Source organism: Callospermophilus lateralis, chromosome 7 (genome assembly GCF_048772815.1).
Source record: "Callospermophilus lateralis isolate mCalLat2 chromosome 7, mCalLat2.hap1, whole genome shotgun sequence".
In the NCBI taxonomy this organism is placed as follows: domain Eukaryota; kingdom Metazoa; phylum Chordata; class Mammalia; order Rodentia; family Sciuridae; genus Callospermophilus; species Callospermophilus lateralis.
In genome coordinates, this window is record NC_135311.1 from 114,161,386 (window position 1) to 114,185,297 (window position 23,912).

Genomic DNA, 23,912 nt, shown 5'->3' on the forward strand with positions numbered 1-23,912 from the left:
TTCTGCTGACTCACACAGTGAATTCTGCCCTCTGCTTGGGGTTAGGGGGAGATGTGAAAGAGAAGGGGGGGGGGCGGTGCTGAAAAAAGGACTCTAAAATGCCAAAATGCAAGATTCCTACATGTTTCAAGGCAGAAAAATTAAAACTGGAAAACTTAAGGTTGTTAAACTGTAGTTTTCTTCAAGGAGTGGAACTAGACCACCTAAACTCAGTTCACTTTGGGGGACCTGGTAAACTTTCACTATAGTTCAGAACATCCTTAGCCCAATAACCTTACTGGAGGTACTTCCAAAGTTGCACACTTAGAATAGGAATCACCCAGTTAAACTCTGTTTAGTTTTCAAAGTTATAATTACTGCTACATTGTGAATAGAGCTGACAATGTTCACTCCAAGGAATCAGAATTCCTTTGTTCTAACTACCTTACTAGACAGTAAAGCAAAGTTTATATTATAAATCACAACTAGAAAACCTGAAACAACTGATTATTTAAAAACAATATGACTCACCTAAAAATATCAATCTGTGTTTCAAGTCAAGAATACAAATTTAGGAGCTGTCTAATACATACCACAAAATGTGCATATGCATAGCTAAGGGACACCACAGAACTCCTAACTCTAGCCATGTATCTATTTTGAAAAAAAATAATTTAACTATTTATTCAACTTGAGTGAATTTAGGAATATGAAAGGTAATTTCAAAAACATTGGTAATACTCATTGTACAAAATTCCATTTGTACGATGATTTGTTCTGAAAAGTGGCTCTGATCACCCTTTTTGACAAAAGCTTTAAAAGCAAATTAATTTGACGATGTATTTTTTCATGTTATAATAAGTATATATAATAAGTATATATAAGTAGACATATAATGTAAGACTGAGAACTCTAGAGGAATTACTTTTTTTAAAAATGTGTGCCTCTTAGGGAAAAAAGATGCGGAGAAAAGGGAAGGTGAGAGGAGGAATTAGTCTCATTAAACAGACAGTTATAAACTATTCATTAATATACAGAACAAGGTGTAGTGCAATGTCATCCCACTCTGCCTCCTGTTTCCTTATCCTCAAAATGAGGATGATAATCCTTATTACATTCATTAGGTAGCTACCATATAAGAGAATGAGTACTAAATTACATTGTTAACAGTACAGTACTATGCTTAACATAAATATTGCATATACTATTACACAACTTAACTACCTTCAGGAGTACTGCATCCGCATTGCCAGTTAATTAACAGAAGAAAATAATCATGGAGATAAAGATATAAATAACCAAGCAAGATGGCTGGAAATTTATCACTATTTCTCTAGTAAAAAGTTTCTCATTATCTGTTATTTATTCATTCATTCTTTACTTTAGATTGAAGGTAATTACAACATACTTAGCCTAGAAACCAAATATAGGTTCCTTATACTGAAAAATACTGGTAAATCTGCTCTATGAGGCTAGTCCCATTCCTGGTAATAAACTGTATGTGTTACTCATTGGTATTATCATGATCATGTGGCTATAAGTTATTTTCTAAGACTGACAAATTCCTTATTTTCTTATTTTTTATTACTAGGGATTGAATGTAGTTAAGAGATGCTTAACAACTGAGCCACAGCTCCAGGCCCTCTTTTATATTTTATTTTCGAACAGGGTCTTGCTAAGTTACAATGCAATTCAGAAATCTAATCCTTGCATTAGATGATGATATGTGCACACACACAATCTAATCTCAAAGAACTACTGAATAAGACCTCAAGGAAATATCTGTGCATCTTCAGAACAAGTGAAGGCCATGAGATTCTAGGGGCTGTTATTTCTCTAATCTTTCACACGTCAAGACACAGACAGAAAATTTTAGCTTCTGGCATATTTTAGCCTGAACTTATACTCATTTAAGATCATGAATCATGTACACACAGTGCTCAAATTATTATAAGGAAGATGTAGGCTAATAATAACATCTTTACCTTCCTAACTGAATAAGGAGAATTATCTTCTCTAGTTTTGAACAAAATGAACAAAAGTTACTTTTGAGAATAAGAACACAACTTCCATGGGCTGGGGTTGTAGCTCAGTGGCAGAGCATTTGCCTAGCACGTATGAGGTACTGGGTTTGATCCTTGGCACCACATCTAAATAAATAAATAAAATAAAGTTCCACCAACAACTAAAATTACACACACACACACACACACACACACACACAACTTCCACATGGGAGCTGCTCACTCTGAAAACAATCAAAACAACTTAACAACACTGACCTAGAAGATCCAATGAGTGTGCTTCTGGATTTCTAACTTTAGAGTCAAACCATTTTTGTTTCCATCTTTGCCGTGAAGTTTTTTTCTTCAGTCCATTCTCTCCCTTGATTCTTTCCCATCTAACCTCCAGGTTCAGCTACAACTTCTATGAGTTTAAATTCCAAATATACATTACTAATTTTGATATCTCTCCAAAGGTCCAATCCTGAATGTATAAACTGCCTGACATTTCCAACCACAAAGCTACCCAGAACTGAAACGCCCCATGCCCAAACTCAAATCTGTCTTCGTTCCCCAAACTCGCTCCTTCTAACTTTTTTGTTTCTGTCAGTCACTCAGGCTTGAAATCTCCTGGAATCCTTTCTCCTGTTTCTTAATTCTAGTCAAATGCCTAATTCTGTAGTAATAGTGTTGCAACAGTGTCCATCTCCTGACCTTTCCTCATAATGCCACTATCTCTCTTCAGGCCCTTGTCAACTCCATGTAAGTTTCTAGCATCTTCTATTCAAATTCATTTTACATAAGGATATGTAATAAATTTTAAAACAGCACAGCTCTGATAGTCTACTACTCTTTAGTCAATGTCACCAAAGTTAGACTGTTCATATGTGAACAGTCAAGACCTCCCAACTTCTCCAGACTTCTTTCTCTTTCTACCCATTCCTGTCCTTAACTCATTTCCTTATGCTCTAAACAGAGTGGCTCATTTATTGCTCTCTTCAGCCCAAGCTACACTTTGTGAATCTTGACCTTGCTTCTGCTATTCCCCATGCCCAGAATGTCCTAGTTCTTACCTCTGTAAGTCCTACATCCAGTTAAACTGCCTTCCTTATTTCTAAAGCAAGGTCTTCCTTCTTCTGAATTGTGTGTGCTTTACCTGCACCTTTCAGATCAGTTTCTAACACTTGATATACAACATCAGTATTCCCTACCGATTGTTAGATCCTGAGTAAAATTTTACTTGTAAACATGTGTGTATGTAAGTACATATTATACATAATATATGTATGTATACACACACACACACACACACACATATTGGGGAGGGGGGTGTGTGCTGAGGATCAGACCCCGGCCTTCATGCAGGCCAGGCAAACACTCTACCACCGAGCCACATCCCCAGCCTCATGTATACATTTCTTAAGTCTCCACATAAAAACCATATGTATAGTAAACTGATGAAAAAAAGTATAAAGGATCCAACTTTCCAAAGGATCCAACTTTCCTCGAGGTAGAAATTATATAGTTTAGGTACATACAGAAAAAATTAATTTTATCTGGATATTTCCAGTCAAGCAGATCTTTCCTTTAGTTTTCTATGTAACTGAAACCATGGAGATGAACCAAAATGATAGTACTTCCAAGAATAAAGGATAACTATGTGAATCAGCACTATAGTTCGCTACGGTCATTTTATTTTGGTCTTTTTTCTTCCTTTGAACAAAGTAACACAAGGTCACAAGCTATGTTATGCACTTTAAAGTTAAACATTTACAAGGTGTTTTTCTCTTTGGTTCTTTCTTTATATTGGAATGTATCTTCACTTTTTTCCTTCAGTAGCCCCTTTTATAATACTCTAAGAAAAACTTTTGGAAAGCTATTGAACAGTAGGGTCTGGTTCGGGTATGCCATGGGGAGAAATAGAGAGATAAGATTCTATTCCACAGATAGAATCTGAACCCAAGTCCCCATGAGCTGGGCCCAATGCTGATGCAGTGAAAAGAAAACTGAAACTTTAGTGTAATGCAGACATAAGTTACATGTCATCTAACTGTGTCATATAGTTTTCAATGGCAGTACACTTCAGGACTTAAAATATATAAGTTACATTGTTTGATTCCTCATTCTCTCAAAAAAACTATTTTGTTCAAATGCATGAAGGTGATAAGAAAATTTAAAATTTTTTTCAAGACAATCTTTCAAAATTTGCAAAAAAAAACCCCAAAATTCACAACTACCCCAATACACATGAACACATACACAGACTAAATACCACTTTGCTAGTGGGAAGAAGTAAAGTTAGCATCATTCAAAATATAACTTGGGGAATACATAAACAGTGACTTCTATTTTAGCCTTGTCAAATGCTTCACATGACCTTGGGATCTTTGTTTTATTAAATATAGATTAGCTTAAGGACTTATTTGAAAAACTAGACCCAAAGTTATTTTAGAATAAACTTGTTCTTGAAGTGTATTAATAGAATAATTAAATAACTCTAATTGGCATACAGGTGTTGTCTGTAGCTTTGTTCACTTCCTTGTACAGCATAAAAGAAATCTAACTCTCTGAAATATCTCAGCCAGGTGGGCACCATTAGCCTCCTAGCTGATTTTCACTTTTCTGAATAAGGAACTGGCTGAGGCAAGAGATCTTCAGATCCCAAAAGGGATGCTAAGTCTGCTGCCACAGCAGACTTTCTTAACTAACAGATTCCATATGGAAACCTCTGAACCTCCTCCATGGCCTATTTTTCTCTCTGTTCCTTCTATATCCAAATAGTAAGCCTGTATGGATATACCAAAAGAAAACAAAACATAGAAGATAAAAAGTAAAAACCTAGAGAAATAAAATGAACATGCAATGAATTGAGTGAGAGTTGAATCTCTGTTCTTGTACAGTCCAGCCACCACATAAAAGCTGAAAGACCCTACTTAATAAGGGCACCTAATCTCTTTGGGCCTCGATTTCCCTTTTACAAGAAAAGAAGCAAGTGGAGCTCAGTGCTACACAACTATAATCCCAGTGACTCGGGAGGCTGAGACAAGAGGACTGCAAGTTGGAGATCAGCTTTAGAAATTTAGTGAGATCCTGTCTCAAAATAAAAAATAAAAAGGAGTAGAGGGCTGGGGATGTGGCTCAAGTGGTAGCGTGCTCGCCTGGCATGCGTGCGGCCCGGGTTCGATTCTCAGCACCACATACAAACAAAGATGTTGTCTCCGCCGATAACTAAAAAAAAAGGAGTAGAGATGGAGCTCAGTGGCAAAGAACACCTGAGTTCAATCCCCAGTACCAAAAGAGGAAAAGAAAGGAAATAGACTAGGTCCCTAAATTATTTCCATCAGCATAATTTAGGACTATTCAAAACTCTGTATCATTAGGGATAGAAATGGGCAAAAATAATGCGATTCACGAAGGCGATTATGATCAGCTTCAAGAATGTTTCTGAAGCCCCAACAAAAGTATATAGCTTCTTTAAATGGAGACCTCATTTTGTTTTAGGGGAAAAAACCCACCGTGATCATGATTATTGACTCACACATCCCTGGAACTGAAATTTAATTTGGAGAGGCCAATGCAAATTTTGCCAAATCTCATTCTAAGTATGAGGAGGAAGACATTAATGATGACTGACGGAAGTGACTTATAGGATAAGAAATCAAGTAGATCACAAAATATCAACCCCACAGCAGGGGAAAAGGAGCAGTGAGGAAGTCCTAAAATAGAGAACCCTAGGCATGTAAAATGGATGTGAAAGAAACCAACATGGGTTTCCACCATTTGTTAGAGAGGTATCTCACAGTATCACAGTGTGAAATTCACAGTAACGCTCAGATTTTAGTGGGATCAAAGTTTTTAAGTCTTCATCCCAACACTGACTCGCTTGCTACTACCCTGCAAGTGATAACTACCTCCCAAACCTGAACACCTAAAGATCATATGACTACAAAGCAAACAAAAAAATGGCTTCAGTTTACTTTATAAATATTTGGTGCACAAACTAAAAATGTAACCTCTGCTTGGTAAATACCAAGCAACCATTACAATTTACCTGCATTATAATTCAAATCTCAGTATCCAATCAGAACAGACGTTCAGTTTTTATTCTGAGAGGTTCTTAAATCTAATGCTATAAAAAAGTACTCCCACTTCATCTTATTCTGGGGCCCTTAAATTTTTGACAAAGGGTTTTAAATTCTTTCATAGAACCCTTAATAAAGGTTTGGTGATCTCTATATATGCATTAAATAGAGGGGGTCCTATCAGCATAAATAAGAACATGCAGTGAAGGCATATGTATCAAACCTCTTTGTAAACATATTAAAATATTACAATTGTTTCCTTTGATGCCACAATTTTCTCCAATTAGTTTAGATTAATACAAATAGTATTTATGCAGCAATTAATAATTTTCAAAGCCCTTGACATACATGATCTCATTCAAGATTCTCTAAATAAGAAGGTGCTATTCTTAGATTCATTTTTTACACATGAGAAAGCTGACATTAAATGGCTGACTTACCCCAGGTCACAAAGCTGGCAATAGAACTGAATGGAACTTGAACACAGGTCTCTTGACTTTAAATGGCTTGCATTGTGCTGCTTCAAAATATTGTTACCAGAGTAAACACCGGTCCAAATCTCAGACTCCATCTAAGCCTCTCCCATATACCCCCCAGTCAAAATTATAATCAGCTCTAGAAGGACTTTGCTCTTTCTAGAAATAGTTTTCTTCATTTCTCTAGGAAACATTTACCTGTCTAAACTGTTATATGAGAGGATCATATAAACAGCATTCAACATGAGGAAACACCAGAAAATATCCTAAGTCATCAGAGGCTTTGCATGGGCTTGCCTATGTCAACTTTACCAGGTAGTGGATCAGATTCTCCAAGAGTCCTTGACCCTAAAAGGGTGAAGAATCTAGGCTAGATGCTTTTCTAAACAGCTAAATCTGCAAAGTTGTCAAGTTTATAAAGAGTTTTATCTTGGCTTCATACTGTACCCCACCTTTACTTTTACCTCCCTTTCCTGTCCCAGAGTCAATAAGGTCACTCAGTATCTACAACTACTTTAAAATCACATATAAAACCTGAAATGTAAATGTAAATCAGTATAAAACAAAGCAATTACACTTTAAAATGTAACGCTTAACACATATTTTTCTTAGGACTTAAATTCTCAGAATGAATATTTTCTTACCGTAGCATTCCAATCTTCCAAAAGGAGTTTCACAAATATAACTACTTTCAACTCCTGAAATACCATTCTTCACTAAGAACCCTCTAGATTACAAAGACAAGGTGGCGTGCAAAGAATTCTGAATCTGCTAGGCAGTTCACTCAACTATCATACCAGAAGGATTTAGAATTTTTTGCTGGGGGAAGGGAAGAAAGAAGAGTGGGAGAGAGAATGAATGCAGCCCCATTGTCTGATTGCTTAAAAACTCATAATTTGAATCTATAACAGATTCCTATTAACCACTGGACCTGAACATCAGAAGTACAGTCTCTTTTCATCTTAAATAGAGCTTTTCAGTCCAAATCTGTATAAACAAACTTTGTCCTTCAATCTTTCAACTCCTCGGCAGTTTTTCAAGGTCACTTTTCTGAGCAACGACAGAGGCCTGCATCCTGGAACTATGAGTGTTAACACCGCCCCAACTAGAAGAACACAAAATCTAAAACCCCAAGGATCCTCTCAGGTAAATCCTTTACTCAAGGGAAGCAAGGGAAGGCAGATCAACACCCTCCAAACTTCTCTAATAGGGCCTGCTCCTTTTCCCTATCCACAGAGTGCTGCTGGCTCACTACTTCACACTGAGTCTGCTGCAGAAATGTTCCAATGACCTTCATCCCATGTTTTCAAATAAAAAGAAAACAAAGAATTTATTTTTTAAATCATATGTTTTACAAATCTTAGTATATGGGATCGAATATTTCCCTATTCACAAGAACTGACTGGTTGCTAATTAGCAACCTAGCTCCATACCCCTAAAGGGGGAAAAATATCAAGGGCAAAAGATAGTGTGCTAACTTTGCTATTTACAAAATGCAGATAAATTAGGATTTTAAATATTTCATGCTGAAAATGAAAATCATTTTTCTAATATTTTAAAGAAGCAAACCAACATCTGACAAAATGTTTGAAATTAGTAGAAAACGATTTGCTTTTGTCACTGCCAATGTAACTGGAGAAGTATGTTTTTAACTGGCATTCTAAGCTAAAATGTGCATTTTAAAACAAGTATTAATACTATATAAATAAATACTTAAAAAGAATCTAGAGGCAGACAGGTAGATCAAGAAAGTTGTGGGAGAATTTCACGTTGGCATGTGGGCCTTCACCCTAAGAACCTGCATCAGTGCAAATCCTATTTTCACACAAATTTCGAATAGCCATAGTGTGGCTTCTCTCTGAAAACACAGATGTCAATAAAGTGCACAGAAATAGGAAAACTCTTACAAAACCTCAGCTTATCCAGTAGGAAAGCTTCAGTGCACTTGAACAAAGGAAAATTATTTGGAAAACAGTTAAGTTTACCCAATGCAAAAAAGAAAGTGCTATGCTTCTGTGTGCCCCTGAAAAATAATTAGTTCTTATTGTACCTGATCTTGTCAATACTCAACTAGGAAAAGAAATCCTGGTTGAAGGACATGCAAAATCTAAACCGAGCAAGGTATTCTAGGTGCACCAAAAGGTATGCCTGGAATGTAAAGTGGCCATTTTCTGAAACAGTGCAACTTGTCTACACTCTCTGAAGCTAAACAGTTTCTATCATTTCAACACAAAACAAAGAATTAAACTTACCGGGAACTGCATTAATTTTACATGTAGTTATTTATAACTCCTCGGACAGGGAGAATTTAAGTCACTCCTATCCCTCCCCCCCCAAAAGGACGGAGGAAACAAAAGCAGCAGGAGATGCAGAAACCTGAGTCTGGAATGTCCACTCCAGTGAAAACCCGAACAGCTGTCCTCCCACCCCCCAACAAACTATTCGCCATTTTTCTTTGTCTTTCAGCTGACCCCTGCCTCAGTGAAAAACTCCGAGGCTCCAATGAAACCCTGCAGCCTCCTTCCACTTTAACAGTCAAAGGCATTCAATCTAGCCTGCTATTTGACACCAAACCTTGCCTCCAGAGCCATCCCATTGGCTGAGCTGCTTTATCAGCTAAGAACACAAAGCCACGATTGGCTGTTCACATCATCAGTTACCTCCTTTGTACACTTCCTGTTTTAAAGTTACCTTGAGAAGCAGAACAGGGGTCAGATTCAGACTTCAAACTACCAGGAACTTAAGGATTGGAAATGGCCTGCAAATGCATACAGTAGATGTAATAGGGCCTCATGTGCTTCCAAAACAGGGTACTGCAAATTTAGAATTGTCCTTAAAATCAAAGGAAAAGGTCGTTACCGTTCCCACCCAAAGGATTTCTTATTGGTTGTCAGAGTTCCATTTTTTAAAAAAATTTAAGGTAATTTAACTGCTTCTGATTGGCCATCAATGATGTCTATAAGATTATCCTGTGGCAGTAAACCAAAGCAGCAATGTGTGCACGCTAGAGAGTGGTGACTAACTACCTTCAGTATTCTGTTGAGCATTAAAAGAAGAAAAAGGAAACTGGGTAGGGTTAATCCAAAGAAAACATAGCTTCTTTTAACAGTAACCAAGAGTGATACCAATGCTCATAGAACAGTCTGCGGGATTTCTAAATGGCATTTTCACTATGTTCGTGGTAATTTTAAAAGCACAGATTACATCAGGACAAAGCACTTTATTTTAAAACAAAGTAATGAAAACAGAAATGTTAGAGGAGTAACATATGAAGCTGGTGGCCTGAGCAGTGGCATTTCAAAACTGTCTACAGAAAGCCAGAAGGACATCTAATAATGGTGAAGGGGGTAGGGGTGGCACAGAGATAAAACATTAGTGAATACCCTGTTAAAAGCACATCATGGCTTGATGGATTAACTAATTTATATAGGGTAATCATAAAATCAAATGTTAGCTTTTACTGTTACAGGGTTTTGACATCACAGAGGATAAATCTTTCTATCACATATTCAAGAATAAGCAGTAGGGCTGATCTCAGGAAATTAGGGGTATTTTTACTTGACTGGTGGTTTCTGAAACATCCTGGGGTGCTGAGTTCACCAGTGGTGGTCAAAGATTTGCTTATAGATTTTGGGCCCTACTGCTTACATTTTAAGGAGGCTCCCAACATAGTTAAAATCAATCAATATGTCCCTGTTTTCTTTTCTGTTTTACAAAATATTCAAATAGAAACATCTCGCCATCACCTGAAACATTTAATAATCTTAGATCTGCTTCCTCCTATCAGAGCTAAATATCCCAGGACTATTAAACTAGGCAGTTGTTTTACCAAACAGATTAGATCTTTGCTAGAAATTTCTTGCTGGACTTTACATGAGGCCTTGTCTTTGGCATATGCAGAAACTCAGCAGAGTCCTGAAATGGAAGTGAGATGGTCTGTCCTATTACTTTGACATATAAGCCATTTTAACTTCTGTACACACATTCCACTATTTCCCAGGATGAAGTGAGGCAATTTCTGTGCTAGATACATTACAGACTTTACTCCTCTAATTCTCAATACAATTTTCTTTTATGTGTGAGAAAGACCGAAGTTTAGAGAAGTTAAGTAAGTGGCACATGCATTTAGATGCAAACTCAGGCCCCACTTTGAGTGGTACTCTTTCCACTGCACTACACAGGTTACTATGTAACTACTATGGAGCACCTCAGAACACATCCAAGGACATTTTTAGGTGCCACATATAAAGACAGATGGCATAAACCATTACCCAACTTCACTAATTTAAAAACTAAAATCTGTACAATGTTAAGTTTAATCTGCCCATCAGAGACCTAGTTAAGTATGGGGGGGGGGGAACCCTATCAATTAACAGAAATTTCTTACTAAATTATTAGGAACATTTAACCAGTAACAAAGCACTTACTGAAAACGTGTAAAGAATTGAAACAACTAAATCCTTTACCACAGCATACAAAAAAAAAAAAAAATTACCAGATTATGAGGTAATTTCACTATGGCACCCAAAGAAGAGTTTAGTTTATGCTAACAGAATGTGTTACGGGAAAGTTTCTAAAGCTACAGAGACACAGGCATAATTCTTTTCCCAAAAGCTTAGACTGCAGATTTTGAAAATCTATTTCCAGTCTGTGGAGAGAACGCATTTTAGAGCTTTTTTAAAATATATGTATTTTAGTTTTAGGTGGACACAATGTCTCTATTTTACATTTATGTAGTGCTGAGGATTGAACCCAGTGCCTCATGCATGCTAGGTGAGCACTCTACCACTGAGCCACAATCCCAGCCCCTAGAGCTTTTTTTAACCCCATAACACTGAGGGCCCAAGACAGCTTCAAGGAAGCAAAGAAACTCACTTCTAGAATGGAGGTCAGAAAAATAGGGAGAATATTTTTATAATTTCACTATTAATTACTATCAGTATGGCAAAACAACTAAGCACTTGGGAGTCAGGCAAAACTAGTTTCAAATTCTGGCTACTCCACTTATTAACTCTATGACACCAAACTAAGCCTGAGCCTTGGTTTGCTCATCTATAATATACAGATATCACCATTTATATTACAGAGCCACTGTAAGAATTAAATGAGGTAACATATGTAAAATAGATTGCATGGTGCTTGAATAAGCACTGAAAAAAATATGAAGTGCTAAATGTCATCCAATCCTGCTTCGACAGGCTAAGAAGCAAAAAGGGACAAGACCTACATAAAGCCCTAAAGCTACTTTGAGGGAATGTCTCTTCTATCCCCAGCATATCCTGCAGTAAGCAATTTCTTAGCTATAAAGGGCAGTGTGGGAGGACTCCCAGCTGCTACTAAAAATCTTTTCCAGTTTTTATGCCGGAAATCCATACCTTTCACCACCAATCCCAGCTGAGGTCTGGTTATTGTTCCACAAATCTGCCCTTCAACTATGTTTCTGATGTACCAGATTAAACCAATCGTGTCCCCTGACACTCTGTGAAGGTCTTTGGCATAGTTTTTATTAGTTCTTGGCAGTCTGCAAGAAAAACACTTCAACTCCTATTTCTCAACAGTTACCTTAGTAGAATTCAAGCCACTGTGGGAAGGGAACTCAAATTACCCTGAATTTCAATTTGGCAGCCTGATCCATTCACTCACTATAGCTCTCTCTTCTCCAGCCTATCATTACTGTGGACTAAAAGCCTTATGGGATCTCTGGACTCCATCTCCCATTCTTCCCTAGCCCTGAATATCAGCACCCTTCTACACCAGACAATTCCATCTTCTCACCCTAAAAAACAATCAATCACTATAAAAGAAAACCAATGACTCTGGTTACAATGTTCAAGCTTCAGTGCCCTCAAAGAAGGCAAGGTGAGAACTAATACTCTCAGTCAGAAGACAGATTTCTGAAATCATAGCTACCTATTTACTAGCTGTATGATCTTGGCCAAGTTACTTAATCCATCCTGAGCTTATTTCTTCATGAGTAAAATGGAAAAAATACATCAATTCAGAGGAGTGCTGAGATAAGTGAAAGCATTCATTATGTGGAATTTGGTAGGTGCTCAATTACTATCTATTATATAGACTTTACTATAGTGGTTACACATATTATAAATACTTTGTAACATGTAAGAAGGATTCTTGAAGTTAGCAACTGTATCTTTATTTCTTTTCTTTTTGATGGGGGGGGGGGGGAGTTACCAGAGATTAAACTCAAGGACACTCAAACCACTGAGCCATATCCCCAAGCCCTATTTTGTATTTTTATTTAGAGACAGGGTCTCACTGAGTTGCTTAGCACCTTGATGTTGCTGAGTCTGATGTTGCTGAGATTCTCCTGCCTCAGCCTCCCCAGCTGGTGGAAATACAGGTGTGCCTGGCTGCAACTGTTTCTTTCATTTCTTTTCTTTTCTTTCCTTCCTTCCTTCCAAATATTTTTCTTTAGTTGTAGATGAACACAATGACCTTTGTTTATTTATTTATTTATTTTCATGTGGTGTTGAGGATGGAACCCAGGGCCTCACAAGTGCTAGATAAGCACTCTACCACTGAGCCACAACCCCAACCCGCAACTGTCTCTTTCTTACAACCATATATATACCTAGTGCTCAGCACAAATATATAAACTAAACAAGGCTTTAGCCAGGATCAGTGAAACAGGAGCAGGATTGAGGAAAATTGGAGAGTGAATGTCCTATCTAAAGGAGCAACCACTATCAACAGAAAGGACCATGTAGGAACAGGAGTCTACTGCTTCCGATTTTGTTTTACTGTCATCTTCCCATTTTAAGTTTTTGATTAAAATTTTTAAAAGATCATAATCAAAGAAAACCAAGGCTTGCCAGATTACAATTTCTGACACGTTTTTCACCTGACTTGGTCCTGAACAATATAAGTTATTTCCCAAATCATATCTACCTCAAAGTTAAAAGAAAAAAGTGTCAACACATTTTCAAAAGAATCTGACAGAAGTTCTGAAGACAATCCCCAAAGAAGGCCCAGAAACATTTTGAGCAATGAGCATCATTAGAATACAAGAATATAGTACTAGTGCTCACTAAATTAATCATTCAATTAATGAATTGGGACATTTGGTAAATTATAAATTCAAAATTATTTCAAAAAATAAATTATAATCTCTGAAGCATAAACTAAGAAAAATGCATGGATAATTATTCTATTTCAGCTCTTAGAGCTGTCCAAAGATGGCACATGCTACCTCAAAAGTTACAAATGAGGTCGGTAGGCACAAGCTGTGTCAACTTTTGACAGACATGTAAAGCAAGAAGAGAAAGAGTAGCTATAAGAAGCAGCCAGAAAGAAAGCCCAGTCTCTGTGGCTAGAAAGACTTAGAATCTAATCCCTAATGGTGCTAGTTACTTAAAACCCTATTGCAGTCAGTCAATAAATATAGGCATTCTGCTACCTAAGCTCTGGATTCTAAGGAAGACATGGTTCTGCTTCTCAACAAGATTGAAGTCTATCATAAGGAAGTTAAAATAGGCAATCATATCGCTACGTGGGCAAATGTACAATGCTACAGAACATAAACTGTCTAAACTTCAGGCTGGTCAGGGGAAGCTTCCTGGGAGATTTAAATTTTTTTTTTTTTTTTTTAATTTTTTAATATTTATTTTTTAGTGGACACAACATCTTTGTTTGTATGTGGTGCTGAGGATCGAACCCGGGCCGCGCACATGCGAGGCGAGCGCGCTACCGCTTGAGCCACATCCCCAGCCCCTTAAATATCTTAAGAATGGTTCCCCTACTAAAACAAAGTAAGCTGCGTGTGTAAAGGCCTGGAGCTGACTTAAAGCAGCTGAAAGCTGGAAGGGCTGTAGTTTGTTGTGGCAGCAGTCCAAAGGCAAGAGGTGAGGAATAAAGTTAGGTAAACAGGGATAGACAAGGCTAAGGTGTACTATACCTTTATTATGAGGACAATGGTAAGGCATTGATGAGTTTTTTTGTTTGCTTGCTTGCTTTTTGGTCCTGGAGACTGAACCAAGAGGTGCTCTACCACTGAGCTACATTCCGGCTTATTTTTAATGTTGGAGGCAGGGTCTTGCTAAATTGCCCAGGCTCACCTCAAACTTCCTGAGTTGGTGGGAATACAAGAGTGTGTCACCAGTCCAGCAGGCCACTGTAAAGTTTAAGCATAAACTGCTACAATTAGAATTACCTTATTAGAAGATCATTTAGGGCATATGGGGAGAATAAGCTGGAGAAGGGACCAGGAGGGGAAAATGATAGCACTCTAGATCAATAACAGGGACAACAGGATACTGCAATAATCTAGTTACTGAAAAACAATAGTGGAGAGTAGTGAGGATGTTGAAAAGTAGACTGGAAAACATTAAGAAGATAAATCAGTAAGACTGTGGTAACCTACTGTGTTACTTAATAACCCATGTAGAATAACAACATTTTGCCTGATCAAAAAAAAAAAAAAAAAAAAAAAAAAATCAGTGCTCAAAAAATGGAAGTTGTGGGCCGAGGTTGTGGCTCAATGGCAGAGCGCTTACCTCTTCCATGTTGAGGGTTCGATCCTTAGCACTACATAAAAATAAACAAACAAAATAAAGATATTGTGTCCAGGTACAACTTAAAAAAATATAAAAAGGGGGGGGGCAGTTGCTATTATTAACTGGATCAGATAACATTTGAAAACACATTCATCCCTAAGAATCTATGTCAGTTTTGACACTTATTTCCAGAAAAGGCCTTTTCCACTATTGGCCAAGCTATCCTATACAAAATGATTCATAGACTACCACAGAACTGCTCAATTGTGCCCCACTACATACCAGTCATAACATGTAGTGTTTATTAGTATTCTCACAAACAGGGTCCCGTGGCCAAATTAGTCTTACTGACAATGCATAATGTTTCCACCTTCTTGGAGGGTCATAAGACATATGAGCACAAAGGCTCTGAATAATAATTCTGAAACTGCCAGGTATGCCTGTAATCCCAGTGATTTGGGAGGCAGAGGCAGGAGGATAGCAAGTCCTACCTCAGCAATTTAGTGAGACCCTGACTTAAAATAAAATAGAAAGGACTGGGGATATAGCTCAGTGGAAGAGGGGATCTGGTTCAATCTCTGATATCACAAAAATAATGATTGTTACTATTATTATTATTATATAATAAAGAAATACGTTTCACTTTAACCATTATACTGGAAAAATTTAGTGAAATGAAAAGATGATAGGCACATCTTTTCTGACAACCTTGTAAAGTAGCTAGAGTTTTACACATATGGGGTTTTCCTTTTTAATTTAGTACTACTGAAAATAACATTAAATAGCACTATAAATAGCAATCCTCTGCCTCTCAAATTAGTGCCAACCAAGCATGCTCTCTTCCTAAACTTTGACATTTGATAATCAGCAAATTCTATGCTACTTATTTTCAAGGTAAGTAATAATTTTTAAGACAATTAAAAGTGCAAAGATGTTCAACTGTGCAGTTGACATACATTTTATTAGTTTATTCGTTCTTTCTTCCTTCCTTTCTTTAAAATGGACAGATCAGGGCTGGGTTTGTGGCTCGGTGGTAGAGTGCTTGCCTAGCAGGTATGAGGCACTGGGTTCAATCCTCAGCACCACATAAAAATAAATAAAATAAAGGTATGTGTCATCTACAACTAAAAAAAATATATTTAAAAAAATGGACAGATCATGCAGCATTGAGAGGATATGTTTTCGTATCTCTGAGCAAAGGATCTCAATTCGCTTAGATTACAATTTGCAGCTCCTAAGTATAGGAATGATAGTCATTAAGTACTGTGAAAACTTTCAGTAATTCATAGATTTAGATCAGTGACACGATACAAAAATATTCTATATTCTAATATCTTTTCCTATGAATCATCTTATTTCTCCTCTTACTGAAGCACCATACTTATGGTGCTTCACTACTTATGGTTCATATCTATGAATGTATTTAAGAATAGAGCAATCCTTGAATCATAGGTATAAAAATATACTGTCAGCTTTAAATGGAGAGTATTCATTTAAATAGGTTACCTTACTTACCTTAGACATGAAGATTTGAACCTTTAATTTAAATCTGTTCTAGAAACATTCAATGCAAAGATTAGACTCTAGTACATCTCTCTACACTGCACCTGAAGTCCATTAGAAAGTTTTCATTGTATAAAAGTGCACTTAATTCAGAAGTTATTTGTCTACTGATTGGGAAATAACCAAAATGGAAAATACAACCCCTATACTGTAAATTCAGATATTCTCTCATTGCCATCAGGTATATCACTGCTAAAATATGAAGTGTGGGAAAAATGCAACAATCTTGCAACCTAGCAAAAATTTCTGCAGGCAGAGAGATATTTTTCCATTGCATCATTATGTCAGAAAACTTTACCCAGGTGACTATAAATCACACCAGTCAAACCAACAGCCCTACTCCAACTGACAATTTCTACCTTTAAAAAGAAAACTAAAAATTACTATAAGGCAAATCTCCCCCAGACAGAAGGATACACTGGTTTTGAGATTTTAATAATCATTGTTTTTATCAAATATGAAAAAAGTCTTCATTTCATCAGAATCATTACCAGAACCTGGGGATTAACCCAATCATAAAACAACTTTTCACTGAAACAAATGATCCTGCCTCTTATGCATTCAAAGTTTAAGACTAACCTCACACTGGTCCACTGAAAATCAGCTCCAAAGCACTACTATGTAAGATTATTTCTCTCATATCAAGTGGTTGTCCCCCAATATGGAAATCTTACTGAATATAACAGAGCAGATAATTACAAAAGGTCTCCTCATCAGGGAAGTGGTAACTAGCTGTCAGGGCAGATTTTATGAAGTTCCAAAAAGAAAATGACGTCTTTCTCATTAAGGTACACTCAGTGACAGGAACCTACCATCTACTATTATATTAATTTCTCATAATAATAACTCATAATGAAATGTGATATTATTACCACCAATTTACAAAGGAAGAAACTGAGACTCAAGTTAAGAACCTGACCAAGTTGGGCTGGGATTGTGGCTCAGTGGTAGAGCGCTTGTCTAGCACATGTGAGACTCTGAGTTCGATCCCCAGCACCACATAAAAAATGTAAATAAACAATATAAAGGTATCGTGCCCATCTACGACTTAAAAAAAAAAAAAGAACCTGCCCCAGCAAATAGAGGGTAAATGCAACATAGAGACTGCATTCTTTCCTAGGATTGACTCCAAAATCAGAAACTACAATGCCATGTTCATAAGGTAGTTTGAGGCTAAAGTTTTTAAATTCTCTTTCTTCCTTCAATTTATGTATTTAAATTATATCGGGTGTTTTAGTCTCTGCAGAAAAATAAATAAAATGACTTAATGTAACCTTCCTAACTTGTCACAGTGCATGCATGAAAAATTGAATAAACAAACTGAAAAGAGAGACTATAAGACAACAGATAACTCACAACCAGTTTCACCTGAGAACAAGAAATAGAATGCAGGGGATGGGATTGTGGCTCAGCGGTAGAGCGCTCTCCTAGCATGGGCGGGACCCGGGTTTGATCCTCAGCACCACATAAAAATAAAGGCATTGTGTTGTGTCCATCTACACCTAAAAAATAAATATTAAAAAAAAAAAAGAAAGAAAGAAATAGGGCTGGGGATGTGGCTCAAGCAGTATCGCGCTCGCCTGGCATGTGTGCAGCCCAGGTTCGATCCTCAGCACCACATACAAAGATGTTGTGTCTGCCAAAAACTAAAAAATAAATAAATAAATATTAAAATTTTCTCTCTCTCTCTTTAAAAAAAAAAAAAAAAGAAAGAAAGAAATAGAATGGAAAAGAACAACTTGCTGGCTAAGGAATGTTCTTCCTAAATTGTATGCCTGAGGTTGGAATAAACCCCAAAGTGGTCATTTGTGACCTTAATAATGTCCTCTGCCATTTCCCCTCCTGTGAATAAGGTAAACTTGCCACTTAAAAGTCGTGTCTGAGCAGGGCACAGTGGCACACACCTATAATCCTGGCAGCTCCGGAGGCCAAGGCAGGAGGATCCAGAATTCAAAGCCAGTCTCAGCAACAGCAAGGCACTAAGCAATTCAGTGAGACCCTATCTCTAAATAAAATCCAAAAAAAAAGGGCTGGGGATGTAGTTCTGTAGTTGGGTGCCTCTGAGTTCAATCTCCAGTACCCCCCACCCCCAAAAAAAGAGAGAAAGTCATCTCTTCCATCATGTCAATGCTTCCACAGGGAAACAATGCTGTCCAAAGGAATGAGCACCTGTCTGAAAATCTGGTCATCTGGATTACAAATCTGGTCATCTGGGCTTTGTCCTAGCAAAGCTAAGTGACCTTGCAAAGGTAATCTTACTCTTCAGGGTCTCAGTACAAAGGACATTACTAAAAGAAGTGAGATAATTTCTTGAGCTAAGATGCAAGGATTTTTCTTTTACCATAATATAATACGGTGTCAAGACAGTCTTTACAAGAATAAGGGCGCCACACTGCCCAGGGACACACACCTTAATCCCAGACACTTGGGAGATTCAAGCAGGAGAATCATGTTTGAGGCCAGCCTGGGCAATTTAGCAAGACCCTGTTTCAAAAGAATAAAAAAAGGTCTGGGGATGTTGTTCAGTGGTAGAGTACCACTGGGTTTAATCTGTAATACTACCCCCCCCCCCAAAAAAAAAGGACTCCATGAACTGTACAGGAATTAAAAGTCACAGATATTTGTCTGTCTCTGCACTCTGCTACTAACTTGCTTTATGAGACTTTAAGCACATTACTGCTATTTATTTATTTATTTGACATGGGGTCTCACTACATTGCCCTGGCTGATCTTGAACTCATAAGCTCAAGAGATACTCTGCCCCCAGTTTCCCCAGTAGTTTGGACAACAGGCACACTGTAATTTACTGAAAAAGAGGTTTCCTCACACATAAAATGAGGATCGTAATAATATCTACCTCAGACTGTATAGCATAATATAGCAACTGTACTCCAGTTGGTATAATGTAAGTACTCAATAAAAGGTAGTAACTATGACATTATTCCTGAGTTTGATTCATAGAACACTAAATGGCTTAATACCTTTGAACTAAAAGACAAGAGATGTCAATTTCAAAGTTGCCTCAAAAAGGCATCTAGCATGAGCCTTCACTGCCCTGTGCCACGATTTCTCTGTAAATAAAGAGAGAAAAACACTTTGTATCTCTAGTACAATGAATAGTTTTGATCAAATACAAAAGACGTAAACATAAATGAGAACTATCTGATAAAAGAACTAAAGGACATAGACACACTCTATTATAAAGTATAAAGTAATGTATGATTTCTGTTCAGAAGACAAAGCTAAGGTTCACATGATTTAAACTCAGACCTCCTGGGAGTTCAAGATTTCCAGGATGATCAATTAAGCAGCCATTAGTATACGGGGCTAATATGGGATAAAAGTGGCTTCTGATAGCAAAGAGCAGGCAGTTTAAGAAATGCTTCCCGAAAAAAATATACATATATACTACATATACATACATATAATGCTTGTTTTTATAGCTTTGTCTATACTTAGTAAAAATGAAACCAAGTTATAGATGCCATCACATCTTTGATATTTGGTTAACTTAATAAATGAACCAAAGAGGCTGAGGACTTAGTTCAGTGGTAGAGTAGGCACTCTACCAGCATACACAAGTTCCTGCATTCAATTCGGGGGGTGGTGGTGGTAGCTGTACAAGAGTGTTCTGAATTAAATGAGGCTTCCATCACCAACGTGCAAAATGTACAGCAAGTCTGGTAGCTTTGCCGGGTAATAGCCATACTGCAGTATTATTGCAAATAAAAGGTTAGGGATAAGGGATGCTTCATCTAATCATAATAAGATATAAAGGGGGGTGAGAAAGGGGGAACAGGATAAGGATACCACAAGGGTGCCACATGGGCCCTTCTATAGGACAAATAGCTGACTCAGGGTCCTCAAATAAATAGAACTGTTGGGGAGGAGGTGAGGAAAGAAGGGAGGGAGAGGGGAACTGTTAGATAGAGGAGGCAGGCCACATGCAATGTTTGTTTGCATCCAGATTCCAATAAAGCAAGTGGTAGAAATAATAATAATAATAATATTAAGATATAAAACAATTAAGACTTCCAATTCATTATTCTCTCCTCAAAATCTGACTTAAATGTTTCTTAGCAAAATTGGAATTGCAAATAACTTGTCATGTCCAGCTTTAATTTTACATACTTTCAGGATAAGCATATCTCGGAATTAGTATCCCAGTAGGAAGAAAGCACTAGATCTTTGGATAGGTTTTGGTATTTCGACATCCTAATGAATGGGTAATGACTGAAAAATCTCATTAGTGAGCTCTTTACACTATGCACTTGGAATTCCTCACTGCCTTGCATAAATTACTTCCATATACATAAAGAATACATTAAAAATATTCTGGAACTTGATTTGAAAGAATGCAGATTCTTTTTTTAATATTTATTTTTTTAGTTGTAGTTGGACACAATGCCTTTTATTTTATTTATTTTTATGTGGTGCTGAGGATTGAACCCAGGGTCTCATATGTGCTAGACCGCTGAGCCACAACCCCAGCCCAAAAAGAATGCAGATTCTGAAAGTGTCTCTCTCTATATTTTCCCCATTATCTACCTGGGTTCAGGGAAACATCTAGCAATTTCTTTTGTAAATGTATCCTTTCACAATAGATACCAAGGGATATGATTTAAATACTTAGTAGATGAATCTATATTCTATATGGCTACAATTCTGTGGTCTGAATCTTTCAAACAGTGAAATTCTTATCGATTATATTCTCACATTTAACATTCAACACTCAAAAATCAAAAGTAAGATGATCCATTTGGAAATATAAAACCATCTGGGAATTCAACTAGTCAGGTTTATGTGGAGCATGATATAGCAAATAAAAAAAAAAAAAAAAAAAACTACAGGTTTTGACATCAAGCCAAATTCCAGCTTAAGCCCTTAGTCAGCAACAATGAACAAGCTACTTAACCCTTCTATCCTCAATGTCGTCATCTGCAACACGAGCACAACAATGCCAACCTAGCAGGAGTGTGATATTAAATGTGCCCCAAAACATTGATTCACATTCTCTACTATTTTCCCCACTCTCAAAAATTTAGTTGTATTCACACAAAACTGACCAAAACTGAAAACCATAAGAGTTCCTTGAAACTGTTGTGACAACCAAGTATAACATCTATCTAAAGCTAAAAAGGATCACTTAACGAAAAACAAACTAGGAAAAAAGAGATTTGGGCTGAGGTTGTAGCTCAATGAAATAGCACTTGCCTACCACGCATGAGACACCGGGTTCAATCCTCAGCACCACATAAAAAATAAATTAATTAATAAATAAGTTATAAACAATGTTAAAAAAAGAAAAACCCACAGAGGTTTAATATTCCAAAAGTCAACTCTTAATAAGTCTAGATTAGAACAAAAGCTAACAGAAACACGAATAAGAAAATGTTGATAAATCCTGTTACTTAAGGTAAGCAGCAAGGATATGCATTTTGAGCTGCTTAGTTTAAAAAGTGCATATGGGGATGGGTGTATTTTTTAGGCGCATATAAAAAGAAATGAGTCAAGATCCAGAATATCTGTTTTGATCTCTTCAAGGGGAACCTAACAACATTTATTCAGCAAATAACCACCCCGTACCTAACATTTACTAGATATCTTACTGGAAACGTAGGCCCTGACCTGTATCTTTCCAAGAGCAGTAAAATTTCATAAAAAGCATCTCAAAACCAGTAGCATAATTCTGAGATCCAATAATCTATCACTGGCCTCTTATTATACTTCTCAAGTCTGAAAATGTTCCCCAAAATGCTTTCTATATCTGATTTTCTTAGACATAGATCTGATACTTAATGCTGTGCCTCCTAGACTTGACAGTTACTAAGACGCGGCCAATTTATCCTAGGATCCCTTTAACCTGCTCCTCCATCACATCCCAGGCCCAGTAACTGGACTCCAATGTCCCCAAAATTTTGTGTTTGAAAGTTCACTTCCCAGCAAAAGTCCTTATCTGATTCTATTGTTCGGGCCCCAATGTGCTCCCTTTCCATACCATACACTCATACTACGGACTTCAGGGTCACCCCAAAACTGGGTCACGCTGCAAGTCACCCCTGGATCCCTCTTGGCCGGTACTCGAGTTTCAGTGTTTTCACACCTAGGTCTCCATGGGCCTGTACGCCCCCATCCTAGGCAACCAAGTAGCTGGGACAGCGCCTCTGGAATGTGGAGTGTTCCCCATCCCGGACCGTGGCCCACACTACCTACGAAGTGCCTCCCAGGCCATCACCCTTTCTTCCCCTAAAAGCCTCTAGGCTCCCCACGCCTGCGCCGTAAGGGATCACGGCCCGCGCTACCTGACCCCAAGACGTGCACATCCCCACAACCTCCCATCCCTTCATCACCCCCTCAAGGCCGGAGCCGGCGCGACCAATAAGGTGCCAGGTCCGCGGCCTCCCCGCCACCAACCAATCACGAGCGAGCCCCCCCGCCGTCGCCTTCCGCCAATGGGAGAAAGCCCGCGGGCCCGGCCGAGGCGGCGCACGGACCCCGCGAGTGCGGCGGCTGCGACAGCTGCGGGCCCGGCGAGGACACAACATGGCGGCGGCAGGCCGGACCGAACTGCACCAGCGGCCGCACGAGGGAAGTGAGGTCTCCGCCGAAGGCGGGAAGCGCTGCCCCTCCCCCCGCCGCCGCCCCCTCTAACCCTCTTCCCACTGAAACTCCCGCACACTCACACGTCCCTGCCGCGCAGTCTTGGGAAGAGCAGGAGCCGCCCCCGCGCTCCTGCGGCGTCGGGCAGTGCAGGGGCCCGGGCACGGTGGAGGGAGGGGGAAGCGTGCGTCACGGAGAACGGAGCGCGCGCGGAGTGGGGGCACAAACAAGATGGCGGCCACGCCGTTTGCACCGTCTCCCCTTTTCCCCTCCCCCTCCCTTGGCGCCTCGACTCCCAGTGTGGTGCAGTGCGCAGAAGCCGAGTCAATTGGAGTCTCGCGAGAATTGGGAAACGTCGACGAGGAATTGAAGCGGAAGAAGATCTGAGGGTTTTTATGATCTGGTCACTTCCAGGGGATACAGAGGCGTGCGGTGGTGCTTGCTTGGCTGCGCACGCTTATGAATTCTAGGGAATAGATAGCTTTGTGGTATTTTGATTTGGAGAGAACGATGGGGACGAAGGACGGCATGGGGAGTGCCAGGCTTAGCTCGCTGTTAAAGATAATTGCCAGCACTATAAATTCATAAAGAGGGCGTTTAGATGCCGCAAACTGTATGCTCCAGAATAAAGGAACAAGAATGGTTAGCTTGTAACCTTTCGTCAACAAAGACTCTTGTTTTTTTCATTTGAATGCA

At 38.4% G+C, this 23,912-nt stretch overlaps 1 protein-coding gene across 9 annotated transcripts in view; it reads right to left on the reverse strand.

Annotated features, from left to right (window-relative positions):
- Window positions 1-23,590, reverse strand: part of Nfyc (nuclear transcription factor Y subunit gamma) — a 63,198-nt gene extending 39,608 nt beyond the window's left edge. Inside the window, exons 1-2 of one of the 9 annotated variants that reach the window (XM_076860651.2) lie at window positions 7,185-7,638; window positions 6,505-6,581 (exon numbers count right to left, since the gene is read on the reverse strand). Coding sequence is in view for 2 of the 9 variants with exons in the window: in XM_076860647.2 (XP_076716762.1) it covers window positions 8,917-8,989 (73 nt within the window). In the remaining 7 variants the exon portion in view is untranslated. Of the gene's footprint in view, window positions 1-6,504; window positions 6,585-7,184; window positions 7,639-8,792; window positions 9,069-11,915; window positions 11,979-22,825; window positions 22,884-23,299 lie in introns of those variants that run through there. The other 8 variants (XM_076860652.2, XM_076860650.2, XM_076860654.2 and 5 more) reach the window with 8 other exon arrangements.
- Window positions 23,591-23,912: the final 322 nt, after the last annotated feature.